The sequence below is a fragment of the Lissotriton helveticus genome, chromosome 6 (assembly GCF_964261635.1).
Source record: "Lissotriton helveticus chromosome 6, aLisHel1.1, whole genome shotgun sequence".
In the NCBI taxonomy this organism is placed as follows: domain Eukaryota; kingdom Metazoa; phylum Chordata; class Amphibia; order Caudata; family Salamandridae; genus Lissotriton; species Lissotriton helveticus.
In genome coordinates, this window is record NC_136067.1 from 359,216,806 (window position 1) to 359,231,376 (window position 14,571).

Here is a 14,571-nt window from a genome sequence, read left to right on the forward strand (position 1 = left end):
ATTGAGTATTGCAAAAAGTGTGGTTAGCTCAGCATCATCAGTAAGTTTGTATTTATTGCTTGAAGTATGAATGCAGATGGCATCTCTACTATTGAGTTTCTCCATCTAGAATTACGACTACAAAACTTTCACTTATTGCAAAAGTGCTTATGTCTACTCTGATCAGGATATGCAAGAAGGTATGTCCTCCCCTCCTTTGGTAGTCTCCTATTGTCACCGACCCAAGTACCACAAACGACCGGTTGCGTATTTTAAAGGATTTATTGTGAATACGGAGGCCAGGAGCGCGGTTCAGGCACGACAGTCTCTGTTGTGTTTTCCCCATGTTCTTCTCCTTTTCTGTTTGGCCTTCCCTTCTTGTCCTGCACCTGTGTCCGCTGCTGTCTCTCTTTGCGACACACATCCCCTCTGGAAAAAGAGTAAGGAGAGGCTGTCAGTGATTTCGTCTCTGCCCTTCTTACACTTTGACTACAGTGCCATCCCTCCCTTCCTGGGGTCCCCTGTCCCTCCTTAGAACCAGTGAGGGTCCTAGGTGTTTCTTCACACCGATCGGGGAGGGCCGGTTTCAAGAGGGTCCTTTGCCTTTATGTGATCCCTTTGTCAAGGTGCCCTCCCCCCCTTTTGTGCGGTTATTTACGTGATGTGCCCTTTTCTTCTTGACTAGATGGTGCCTGGGTGCTGGTCTCGAGGCGAAAGGAGACCAGTAATGACTCCTTATGCGAGAGGGGAATGATGAACGGTACCGTCTCCCCCCTCTCCATCCTTATCCCTCCCTAGAGCCCTTAGCGAGTCACCTGTGACCACACCTTCTTTCCAGCAAGTGTCCTGTCTCCCGCAGCAGTTGCTGAAGCTGTGACCCAATGACAGGGTTACTGCTGCTTCGCCCTTGGTGCCTTAATCCGGGGACGCCTCTCCTGTCCTCTGGGTGTTCCCATCCTCCGTCCGAGTCGTCCGATCTCCGCCTCCCGATTAGGCTTCCTCCATCTCCTGCTCTGCTTCGCTGCTCTCCTCTGTCCCCGCTCTGCTTCCGTGTTCTCCACGCTCGCCTCCGAGGACCTGCCTCGATCCTCTTCCGGGACCAGTAGCGTTTCAGTGCTCCGCCCCCCTGACGTCACCAGTGACAGGTATAAGTCTTCCAGTGCACACGGGGCATGGAGGGCCATCCTCCAAGTAGACTCCATTACACCTACATTTGCCTAATGCCCTCAAGAGAAAGGCTTTCCTGGCAAAATAAATAAGAAACATTAAAAAAAAAGGGAATAGTCTGCCCTGACCAAGAAGAAACCTGCTACAGAGCCTCTCCTTTCTTTCTGTCATGAAACTTTTGTACAAGGTTTCTGATCACTACAATCTGTTTGTTGGTATTGGCTCTCTCCCACTCAGGCTCTTTTTCATCAGTGTAAGTGGTCCAACCCTAGTGGCATGGTCTCCAGCTTAAATACTGAGCAGCTCCACATCTCTCTACATAGCCTTCAAGAGTGTTCTTGTATTCAATCACAAAATTGACTCCATCAAAAACTTCAATCATTTGACTTGGATAACCTAGAACAACCGCAGATTACACACCGTCAACAGGAAACAGCATCCTGGAGTATGTCATTAAGAAGAACCTCATTACTTTCTATGCGCACAACATTGAGGAATACAGTTGGTAGGATTAAACCTCTGATGGTGTCTCAGAATGATTCTGGATGTTATCTTTTAAGGTGAAGAAGAATGGAAGATTTGAGATAGCTAGTTATGACCAAAGAATTCCTTGACACTGGATCAAGAAAAGTTCTCTAGCACAAAACAATAGACTAAACAAGGTTCCATTTCTTTCTTTCTAGTCTTTTCTTTTACCGCCCCCTTTACATACTCTGTGTCTGCCTTCTTCACATCTAACCAATGTGTGTTCATTTTATCTGATTTTAATGCTATCTCCTTCACCTCCTTATGTGCCACGCCTCCATCTCATGCATTGTCTGCCTGCAGGTTTCCCTTTGGCTCAAAGATCTATGTCCTACTTCTTTGAGAGAGAGCTTAAGGTGCAGATATTTGCACTGCTGTGACACCCCCCTCCCTCCCCCCTAAAGTTCAACAGCGCTTTTGCACCTTCGGGAGCTCAGAACACATAATGTGTCAAATCAATAATTAGCTACGGATTTACTGGGAACAACAATCTTGCCATTGGTCCCTTCTGTTGAACTCCAACACTGGCTCTCAATCCTCTGATACCTCTGTTTTGTATGTTGGCTCACATCGGGAAAGGGGAGAATCCTAGATTGTTGAATACACACCTGGCTCCCCATTGCCGTCTTGATAATCACTGATTTCATTGAATCACAATTCTGTAATGAATTGATCAACACCTTTCCTCCAGCCTTTCTTCCTACCTGTTAGTCTAAAACGTTTTAAGGTCTGGCACCAGAGATTCAGCGAGACATCCTGTGACACCACCTTAAAATCACACACTTCTACATCTGAGAGAAATCCAACGGCCCTCGTTATACCAATAATTGTAAGACTTTGCCTAAAATTTTCCGGGGTCTCCATTCTGTTTTCTAGATAATGGTTCTACTCCGCCAGGGTTTAAAACTTACATTTTTCCTCTCTGCGGTCTTCTGAATGTTCCACATACTAAATATATAGAGAAAATCTCCACTTTGCTCTTGCCAAAACAGCAACCCAATTTGTGACGAGTCTCATTGATGTTATCTAGATATTCCACTAGCTTTGATTGAGCCGTGTCACCCTCAGGATCTAGTCTATTGTTTACAAAACTGCTAATAAATTATGTGAAACCTGGTCAGTATTTCACTCTTTGTTAAGAGAGCTTTTGAAGGGCATTCGAAGGAGGCATTCCTGGATGCTGTAGTAGGTTTGAATGTAAATATGTTGTTGCTGAACTACTTAAAAATGTTGCACTGTCTTTTTAAGCAATGGCCTTTAGTCTCCTGGCCCTGCCATTTCCTGAAACAAAAGCAAATAGATCACAATGGTGAACACAGCACCATCGCACGCCACCTTCTGCTGATGAACATCCCTGCAGCCACATACAACTAAGATATTCACTGCAGCAACACTGACCACCACGCACTGCTGTAGAGGGCTGCCGAGCCGCTCTTTGCAGCAGGCTGGGTGAGACCCTCTCACCATGTCCTGGTCCCCCAGCAAAGATGGACAAAATGGAGGAAAGTAATTGTGTAACTCCCTCAGTAAGACGAAACCTGGGAGAGGAAGGTGACTCATTGTAGTGTAGCAGCGCCAGGAACAGCAAGCCAAATGCAAAGCGCTGATGTACAATGTTTCCCATGCCTAGTGATTCAAAGTGCCTCCCTAACCCAGGACTATAGAAGATTCTTTTCCTCTGAGATCCTTAAAGGTGTCCCACCATGTTTATCCGCCTCCACAACACAAACTGAATAGATCTTTTGACAATTTTCTGCTCGTTCCTTTAATCCAGATTATTCTGTATAATCAAACAAGATATACTTGAAAAGTGCTTCTCTATGCCATTATAGCGTGCAGACAATTTTGATTCCAAACCCCCTTAAAATGTTGACTCCGACTTGAATCATAATGGCAGTCCACCCTGACCATAACTGAGGCAACAAAGTTACTGAACCATGACCAAGGTTTTCTGAGCTTAATAGACTGGCTCCTGATTTATTTGAATGTGGACACTTGGACATCCCTTTAAATTGCATGGTGGTCAATAGACAACCTTAGGCCCTTTTAATGAAGGGTACCTATGCCATAAAATGGGAGCAATATTATTTTAAATGAGGGCAACAGCATGTGTGCCCTGCATGCTTTGCTTCACCAAATACCTAACAATATTATGGAACTTCGGGAAATTGGATTTCAGCTGTCCTCTACCCGAGTACACATATCATCGTTATCCTGGTAGAGGAGTCATCAAACACCTATTTATTAGCTCTCTTATCAAGGTATTCCTTAGAAACTGCACTATGATTTTACCCCCACAGTGTGCAGGCACACCCGTATGTGCAGGTAAACATATTTGTATTAGGACTGTCTGTTCCCATTGAACCTTTGAATAGGTTAAAAAATAGCCCAGACTACAGCAGTGCATCACTTAAATTCAAATTTTTTATTCTGAAGATCCATCCTTAAAATTGTCTAGAAAATCCTATCAACATTTTTTTTAACCATCTGGAATCTTTACTAATCAGTCTATTCCAGTTGAGCACACACTGCAGACTGGATATTTAGGGAGTTTTATATCATTATTAAAAAAGGATCTGTTGTACACCACACCAATGTTACTCTTGGTTCTTCAGATTCACAACTCTTATTCAAGCAAAGGATTGGTGAGGAATCATAGCCTACAATATAGTGTGCTATGCCAAAGACAGCTGACCTCATCCAGTTAGACTTAACGTGCATTCCAGGACAGTGGTAGAGTTAATGGCTTTAGATCGGCTAATTGGAGATTCCTTAACACTTTCTTGTAACACTACTGCATGGAAGCGGCTGCCAGATCGGAGGCTCAAAAACATTAAATCCATTGCAGATCCAAAGGTGAGGTAAGACAGTGCTTGACTATAAATTCTGTGTTTTTTCTTAGCTTTCTTTTAAAGAATCTCATGTGTGAGGCCATCCTGCCTGCCCAGTAATACAGCAACAGTTTGGGAGGGGGCCTGGGGAGAGGTGGGAGGTGTTGATTAGTTTAAAGAGTCAAAATCCAGTGCTACCTGCCTATTCTACTGGCATACATGACATTAAAGGTCTTGCAGGCTCCCTTCAAAAGGGGGCTAAGATGTTCACTCCTAATGCTCCAGTTTAGTTAATTAATCTTATGAAGGCTCTGATACACTGGTCATGAATCCAAAAATGTGAGTGTTAGAAACAACAGAAAATAAATCTATTTAAAATAAAAGATTGCGACCCCTCGCCTAACCTACATGCCATGCTTCATCTTCAGGATACTCTTTCGCCAGCACCTTTCTAATGCAGGGTGGGCTGATTCAGAGCTTCTGTGGTCTTTAGTGGCTAAAATTGTATTGAGGCAGATGTGGTATGAATCAGATTTTCTAATTAACCCACACCATACAAGATTTAAAAAATCTGTAGGAGTCGGAAAAATAAATACTAGGTTTGATACCTTTTTTGCATTCCTCCGAAAGTCAAGATGTTACAGCCTTCAAATGGTAATAAATACATCCAAAACGTTCTTCAAACCAGAAGTCTTTGGCCCTGATTGTGAGTGTAGGTGCTATTTATAGCACCTAATGATAAAAACAATACCACAGGGTGCTTTATTTATCGGGTACAAAGAATAGCACCTATAACAGAATTGGTTGTTTAATGCACAAAAATGTGCATGATATGGTTAATCCCGTAAACTTGTCCCCTGTTACATTTCAGTAGGTTTGACCTGCTGAAATTTAACATGCCTTCAGGTATTCAAAGCATCAAATAACTATTGAATGCGCTAAATAAAACAAAACTCGTAATTCTGACTCATGTACAAACAGGTTTACACGCTGATGATCGGAATTAACCAACCCACTCATAATCGGGGCCTCTATCTTTTTGTTACGTGCAAAGGCATTGCTTCCTAGTGTAAAAGTAAAGGTTAAATCACACTGACCTGCAACTAGATGCACTTGATTTTGCTAGTATTGCCCACAATAAGACACCCACTTATTTACACCCTGGAGGATTTAAGAAATGTTCAATTGGTCTGAAAGTTACTAATTAACAATTAACTCATAGCATTTCAACAAATAACAGTAGTATCACTAACATTTCTTGAGTGAGTTATATGCAAGAAAAGCACTGGCATATGTCAAAACATCGCCTTGTCATCTTTGAGTTCAGGGATATGTTTTCCACATTACTGCTTTCCAAAGAAAACACTGGGGTGGGGTTAATTTGGGCTATTCTATTGAGCCATCCATGGATTATGCCTAATGCTTTAAAAACAGTGGGAGTGAGCAACGGATAACATTTCAGGGCAGAGTGACACATAATAGTGTATGGTCGAAGGCTGAGATGGTTTAAACAAAACAATAGCTTAGGGAATGTATACTACCCTTGGTTGCGTATCACATTGCAATGTGGCAGGTGCGCACAATATACCTATTTATTTCGTTTGAGGTGATGGGGTTATGGAATGTGGTCCATCAGACGAATTACATTTTGTAGAAAACTTTCATGCACTGTGGCTTAAAGTGAACATGGTGTACATAATGTTGCAACCGAATGTGCCCAAGTGCAAACAATTCTTTGAACGATCTATTAGAAGCCAAAGGACAAATTGCACATTTTTGAGTTATAATCAACTTTTTACAGAAGGCAAATGCAGACTACATATTTCTACCAAACATCTGTCTGTGCTCAACAGTGAAGTGAATAAAATGTATATTTAGAATGTGTGGCTAAATGTTTTTGCTTCCCTTAAAATGTAAACACTGCCACCATCTTATATTCCTTATAAGACAAATAAATTGTTGATCCACGTACTATTTATTGGGGAGTGGTTTGAAGTCATGCCTCAAATTTATAGCTCCATAAATTTAGAAGAATGGCATATATGTACCATTTTTCAGTCATGTACATAGTTTCAATAAACTAATCTGAACGTTGATTGTTATTAGGTAATTTTTAGGTGAAAATTATGTCCTTTATTTTCTATACCAAGCTAGACTGCTCCTCCCTTCCCCTTTGAAGATATTGTAGTGAAATACAAAATGTTATAACTCATGCTTTTAGTCTCAAACCTTTTTGTCAAGTCCTACAACTTCCTATTCCAGATTACTTGATTTGGCATTTAGAGACTGGGATTGGTCAATTGATGATATTGATGATGAGGATGATGACGATGTGTTTGATTTCTGAAAAGGTAATCTAGGTAATCATGCAGTGAGATGTGGGTTGTATTTAAAGCATGATTTGATTTGTGTATGTATTTTTCTAAGTTTTGATTGTGTGTTCTATATAGCAATTCGTATTCACGAAATGAAAACCACCAATGCTAGAAAAGGCAAAAGAAATTGATGCAAATAAAGAAATATAATCTGTGAAAGAGAGCGCATCCTCTTTGTAGCATTTGAAGGGCATGCAGTCTAAATGTTATAAAGAGGAGGATGACTTGGTGTAAAAGTTCTCACCATACTTTTTGAAATAAAATGTAGAGTGGCATTGTGCACCGGAGGTGTTCATTAAAGAAGCTGTTTGCCATTTTAGAGGTTTGAAATATTGCAGTGAAATATTGAATGCATAGTGATTGTGGCATGCAGATTGTGTGCAGTTTGTTTTTATTTTGTGTCTTTTGATTTCATCTGTTACATATTCCCTGCAATATTGTAAAGAAATATTTCTTGACTTTACTTGTGAGAAAATGTGAGTTGCCCAACAACCGCAAGTATGTATGTGTTAGTTTGTTCTCTAGTTGAATTTGCTGGAATTTGTTTATTTTTATTACTTCCTGACTTAACAACATCAAGAGTATTACACTTTGCCTTATACCCCCTTGCTCTAATGACAACACCTTCAAGTTATTTTTCTTCAAATGTTAAAAAACGAACTTTTTGGCTTATCGGGTTGCTTTTATTTCAAATTCCTTGGCCATAAGATTGCCCAAATGGAACACGTTTCTTACGATATGTTACATTTTATTTAGAATGCAACATTCACTGTAGCATCTTGAGCGTAATTGAGAAACATAACCGTAAAGGGTACACTAAAGAGTGGAGAGGAACATTGAGGAAGGGATTTACTAGCATGTATTATGATGCTTTGCAGAACATTTAGAGACCGTTTTAGCTAGATGGTGTTGTGCTAGGAGTTCCAGGCCATAACTTCGGCCGCCCAAGGCAACTGTCTTGGGTTTTTGGCACATCCTGAAGCCCTGATGAGTTGAACAAAGAGAACATTGTGGCTTGTGCTATTACTCTTTGCTGCCCAAAACAATCAGAAGATCGGTAAATGACTTTGCATTCAATGGTTAGTGATGTAAACAGGACTCTTAAATGTACTGGTAACCAATTCAAAGATCTTATGATAGGGTTGATATAACTCTGACAAACCCTACACATTCAGTTGTAAATGAGTGAACAGTAATATGACCATGTTGAGGATTCTTGAAGATGCCGGGTGGCTTCATAAATAGTGTTTCCTTTTTTCTGCTCACTCAGCAACAATCTCCAGCACTGTTTTCTTTCAACAAAGGCTATTTTTTTACTGAGAAAAACTTTTGTCTTTTTGTGCTTCTGCACAACATAGAATTGTGGTTGATGGTGTATTTTCTTTCATCACATGCTCTTACACTCGCCCTGCCAGCTTAATTCAACTGATGTCCTTCCTTTACTCTTATGATATCTAAGAAAGACAACCACAAGGTATAATGTTTATCCAGTATTGGGGTATCTTTCATAGATTCACATGCCTGAATCATTCCCCGTCGTCGAGACGGGAGTCCCACGGTAAAAATATATATACAATAGCAGTGCCTAAAACCATTAGTAGTAGGCTAGAAAAGGATAAAGGCCCAACTAGGCCCAAAACTTAGCAGCCTATCTACCTTATTATGTAAAAAGAACTGAAAATGTAGCCTTAGCCAATCAGCTAACCTCACCCTCTAGAACCTTCCCAGCCCAGGCAGTTCTCCTCAGATTTTCACCGCACTTCGTGTGTAAGGGAGTCTCCGTGAGTTCCTACTCAGTTTTTTCTTCAAATTTCTTCAAATTTCTTCAAGATGTCTGAAAAGAAGGCTCTTTTCAAGGCTTGTGGTTCCTGCTTCAAGAAGAGGGTACATGTGGACGACCAGCACTCTGATTGTATTTACTGTTTGCACCCTTCACATGTTGTGAAGGATTGCAGGATATGTCGAACCTTCCCTCCTAAGACCATCAGGGATAGAGAGGCAAGAGTTCTTTTGTGGTTAAAGTCGTCTGCCACAGATGACGAGGACAGAGCCTCTACCTCAAGTAAGAGAGCCAGTTCCAAAGAGAGGTGTTCTCCTGAGAGACTGAAGAAACCTAAACTCTCTCACAAAACCTCTGATTCCACAAAGAGTGCTGCGTCAACAGAGTCACCAACTGTAAGTACAATCCGCACTAAAGCTGTCTCTTTGGTGTCCTCTCTTACTGTCACCACCTATTCTACGTCTTCTACCTCTTCAAGTACGGTTACCACCTCAGCAATTACGTCTCCTGTGATGTCCGTCAGGATTTCCTCATCTGATAAAAAATCATCGGGGAAAAGCCCGTCGTCGACGGGTCTTCCGTCGACGACCAAATCACCGTCTACGAAGCATTCGTCATCACTTCCGTCGACGAAGGCTTCCTCAACTCCGGTGACGAAGATCCCGTCGACGAAGATCCCGCCGACGAAGTCCCCGCCGACGAAGTCCCCGCCGACGAAGTCCCCGCCGACGAAGTCCCCGCCGACGAAGTCCCCGCCGACGAAGTCCCCGTCGACGACGAGCCCGTCGACGAAGACTTCAGCTCCATTGACGACAGGCTCGACGACGAAGAGTCCGTCGACGGATTCGTCTACGAGGACGACTTCAAAGAAGGCCTCGTCGTCGACTACAACAGCAATGACGATGCCGTCGACGACAATACCGTTGACAAACGCATCTGTTTCTCTTCTACCGTCGACAGCAGCACTGGTTTCTTTGAATGTGCCGTCTACGCATCTATTGCCCACATCTCCTGTAAGGGTACAATACACCCATTTCCAGATGAAGTCATTTCAGAGGCAGAGTTACTCTCATATATCTCCCCTTTTGCCTTCACATATTTTGGAAAACTACGTGGAGGAAGACTCTGATGATGAAGGGGATGATGAAGAACCTTTTGGAGTGGCCCATCACCCATCCCAGTTGCACATAAAATATCAAGAGGATGAAGATGATGATGATGTTCATTATTATCAGGAGAATTTAGCAACTCCTTGTCATCATGAGCCACAACACGCAGAAGACACGGCCCATCTTCCGTCTTCTCTGATTCAGGATTTGCAGGCCATGCTGGCTGATTATCGTCAGAGGTTTCCGCCAACTCTGCCTAATACGAATCCTGTGCCAGTGGAATTGCCGAGGACTTCCCCCCCACATCCTTCACAGTCTCCAAGGCAGGAGGTTGACCCCGGGACTGTGGGTGATGATGTTGACGTCTCCTCTCCAGATGAGGATGAAAGAGAGGATGGTGAAATTCCGGATTCCACGCCTACGGAGCCATGGAATGATTACATCATTCCTATGCCCTCTCCTAATTTACCACAACCTTCAGATTCTCCGCCAGAAGACATTGGAGGTTTTCATAACATCATGCACCGAGCAGCTGCTAGATTTCAAATTACAGTTTCGGTTGAGCAGACTGACTGTTTTCTCCATGATTTCAAAGAAGGGTATAGAAGGGTATCCAGATCTATCCCTATCATTGAATATATTTGGAAGGAAGGGATTAACATAATGAAGACGCCAGCTTCCATCCCGGCGGTTCTTCCAAGAATTGACAAGAAGTATCGAGCACCACCGGATACTCCTTCGTGTTTGATCGGTCACCCACGACCTGATTCAGTAGTTTTACAGGTGGCTCAACAAAAATCCAAGAATCCAGCGGCACCAATTTCAGCACCTCCTGACAAGGAGGGCAGAAGATTGGATGCGATTGGAAAAAAGTTCTCAGCTAATGCCGCTGCTACTGTTAAGATTGCTAACTCTTTGGCAATTTTAGCACGTTATGACAGACAAATGTGGTCAGATCTGTCGGAATTAATCAACCTTATTCCCGAGGACTGTGTTCAAGAAGTCCGGAAGGTTGTCATGGAAGGCGAGCGGGCGGCTTCAGAGATTATCGATTGCGCCCTAGATATCTCTAATACAGCCTTTAGACAATTGGCTGGATCGGCAGTTCTCAGACGGCAAGGATGGCTCAGGGCAACTTCTTTCAGACCTGAAGTCCAGACCAAAATACTTGACATGGCCTATGATGGAGAGTTATTGTTTGGCAAGCACATAGATGAAGCATTGCTTGCGATCAAAACGGATACTGATACGGCCAAATCGCTTGGTACACTACAGTATAAGCGAGGTTTTTTCAGAGGTGCAAGGGGCCGTGGTTTTTCTTCCAGAGGACATTATCAGAATCAGCAAAACCGCCAGTATCAAACTCAGAATAAGCCGTACTACCAACAGTCCTATCGGCAGTCATCATCAGCGGGTTTCTCTCGTCAAGGAGGGAAACGATGTTCTAACTACCAGGGACGCGATTCAAATAAGCGCCAGTGAGTTTTGCCGGACACCATCCTTCCTTCCTTCCCTCCCTGTGAGCGCCAAGATCTCCGTCTTTTATCAACAGTGGCGGAAGATAACTTCAGATCAGTGGGTTCTGGACATAGTCAAACACGGACACACTCTGGAGTTCTTGCAGAAACCTCCAACATCACCGCCCAGGGGTCCTTCCCCCCCTCGTCTTCATTTGTTATACATGGAAGCCATGAAGATGCTGCACAAGAATGCGATAGAAAGAATTCCAACATCCCAGAAAAATCAAGGGTTTTATTCTCGCTTCTTCCTTGTGGAAAAGGTTTCAGGAGAGTGGCGTCCAATTTTGGATCTACGAAACTTAAACAAATATCTGAAAAAGCAGAGTTTCCGCATGGTGACGCTCACGGTTGTCCTCAATTGCCTCATGAAAGGAGATTTCATGGCTTCCCTGGATATGGAAGACGCTTACTTCCACATTCCCATACACCCAAATCACCGCAAGTATCTGAGATTCACAGTGGCTGGTGTCCATTTTCAATTCAAGGTGCTCCCTTTCGGCCTGAAATCTGCACCGAGAATCTTTACCAAGACTCTAGCTCCGGTTGCAGCTGCGTTGAGGTCTCAGGGAATACAAGTGTTCCCGTACCTCGACGATTGGTTAATAAAGAGTCCAACAAAAAGTTCAACGAGACAATCGGTCAAAAGTGCCCTATCAATGTTCTCAAATCTGGGCCTGACCCTCAACGTCAAAAAACCTCAACTGCAACCCAAACAAATTCTGACATTTCTGGGAGCAGTATTGAACACTTTTCAGTGCAAGGCCTTCTTGACCCAAATTCGTCAGGACAGGATCACAAAGCTGGCAAGTCAAATAAGGACAAGAAAGTCTCTTTCGGTCCGACAGTTTGTTTCCCTGCTAGGGATGTGTTCCTCTGCACTCCATCTAGTCCCACTAGCTCGACTCAGAATGAGGCCCCTCCAGGAGGAATTGCAGCGGCAGTGGCGGCAGATAGACGGATCATTCGAAGACCGCATCAAGGTCACGCCCAAGATGAAACAGGTTCTTCTATGGTGGGCGTCAAAGAACAATTTGTCTCCGGGGCTCACATTTCTTCAGACCATACCGGAGTTTACTCTGACGACAGATGCCTCCATGGAGGGTTGGGGAGGCCATCTACAAGACCTTCAAGTGCAGGGACGATGGTCTCATCAGTACAAGCACAAACACATCAACAGCCTCGAGTTGAGGGCCATTTTTCTGTCCTTGCGAACCTTCCTGCCAAGAATTGCAGGCTCTGCAGTGCTGGTGCGCACGGACAACACCACCAGCATGTTTTACGTAAACAAACAAGGGGGCACAAGATCTCTGGCCCTGTCACTGCAAGCGCAGGAAATGTGGGAATGGTTAATCCATCACAAAATTTCCCTCAGAGCGGAGCATGTACAGGGAATTCAGAACTCTCTGGCCGACGATCTCAGCAGGTCGTTCTCAGGATGTCACGAGTGGGAACTCGAACAACGCCAAGTAGACACAATTTTTCGGCTCTGGGGCACACCAACGCTGGACCTGTTTGCCACACAACAGAACAGCAAATGCCTATATTTTGCCAGCAGGTTCCACCAGCAAGGGTCGAGAGGAAATGCCCTGTTGATGAGGTGGTCCGGAATTTTTGCGTATGCCTTCCCACCGATTCCTCTCATTCCAAAGGTTCTACAGAAAATGAAGAGTGAGCGTTGCTCTCTAATCCTAATTGCTCCTCGCTGGCCGAGACAGTATTGGTTCCAAGAGCTTCTAATACTCTCTCATCAACCTCCACTGCGCCTCAAGCCGACACTTTCAATGCTGACACGGGAGGAAGGTCAAATACTGCATCCAGATCCTCAATCGCTGCACTTGCACGCCTGGCTCCTGACTTCCTAGAGTTTAAGGACCTTGAGATTTCTCCAGATTGTAGAGCTGTTCTTTCTCAGGCTCGTGCCCAATCTACCATCAGAACCTATCGCTTCAAATGGAAGAGATTCTGTTTGTGGTGCGGAGAACATGATGTCCATCCACTACAGGCTCCTCCGGAGAAGATTCTACCTTATCTGCTGTCTCTGGTCTCGCTTTTTCTTCCATTAAGGTTCACCTTGCGGCCATATCAAGATTCAGAAAGAGTTACAGCAAACCATCTTTATGCTCTTCCTCTTTAATAAAACAGTTCCTTAAAGGTTAATTTCGAGTTTTCCCTCCAGTGCGGCCTCCTCCTCCTGAGTGGGATCTCAATATTGTGTTATCTCAATTGCTAAAAAGACCCTTTGAACCAATTCATAAAGCAGAACTTAAATTATTGACTTGGAAAGTGGCTATTTTGTTGGCCCTTACTTCAGCCCGAAGAGTAAGTGAGATACAGGCGTTCACTATATCGGAGCCTTTCCTACATTTTTCCAAGGATTGTGTGACACTTAGAACTAATCCTAAGTTTATTCCCAAAGTTCCGACTCCGTTTCACATCAATCAACCGGTGAAACTCAGAACTTTCTTTCCAGACCCCAAGACTCCAGCCGAAAGGATGCTGCATTCCTTGGATGTCCAAAGATGCCTCAAATTCTATTTACAAAAGACAAATGATTTGCGCAAATCTACCCAACTGTTTGTGGCTTATGGCCAAGCTACCCGTGGTCAGGCCGTGACGAAGGCAACTATAGCCAGATGGCTTCCCTCTGTCATTGTCTTCTGCCATGAGAAAGCGAACAAACCCCTGACTAGAAGGGTTAAGGCGCATTCCACCAGGATGATGTCAGCGTCTACAGCCCTATTTGCAGGAGTGACCCTGGAAAACATTTGCCGTGCTGCTACATGGAAAAGTGTGCATACTTTTACCAAGCACTATTGCCTGCAGTCGGTGGTAAATGAAGATACGTCAGTGGGAGAAGCAGTGTTGCAGCATCTTCTTCACTGAGGTTAGACTTTAATGGTGTTTTCTTGTTTTCTATTGTTAAATTTATTCTGAAATACTGTTTTTTAATACATTGTATATTATATGAAGGTATTTTCATGATTATGCATATGTACTGAAATATGTTCTTGCTCTAGTACCTTCCAGGTTGTGTGGGGATATATGGTTTTGGATTGTCTCCCACCTTCCTCTACCGACAGATATGGTTATTACTGCTTGCTATTCTGATTCAGGCATGTGAATCTATGAAAGATACCCCAATACTGGATAAGAAAACAAGTTACTTACCTGTAACTACAGTTATCCAGTATTGGTGTCTTTCATAGATTCACATGCACCCACCCTCCTCCCCGGCAGGGCAGTTCTTTATTTTGGATACTACTTCTCACTTGTGCTGGGAAAATC

At 43.5% G+C, this 14,571-nt stretch overlaps 1 protein-coding gene across 2 annotated transcripts in view; it reads left to right on the top strand.

Moving 5' to 3' along the window:
- ROCK2 (Rho associated coiled-coil containing protein kinase 2) overlaps positions 1-14,571 on the top strand; it is a 663,375-nt gene that overhangs the window by 637,418 nt on the left and 11,386 nt on the right. Inside the window, exon 33 of one of the 2 annotated variants that reach the window (XM_078647798.1) lies at positions 6,765-6,853. The exons of the other annotated variant lie outside the window; for it this stretch is intronic. Within the exon in view, the coding sequence (XP_078503924.1) occupies positions 6,765-6,849 (85 nt within the window). The 3' untranslated portion in view covers positions 6,850-6,853. The remainder of the gene's footprint in view (positions 1-6,764; positions 6,854-14,571) is intronic. 2 annotated transcript variants of the gene reach the window in all.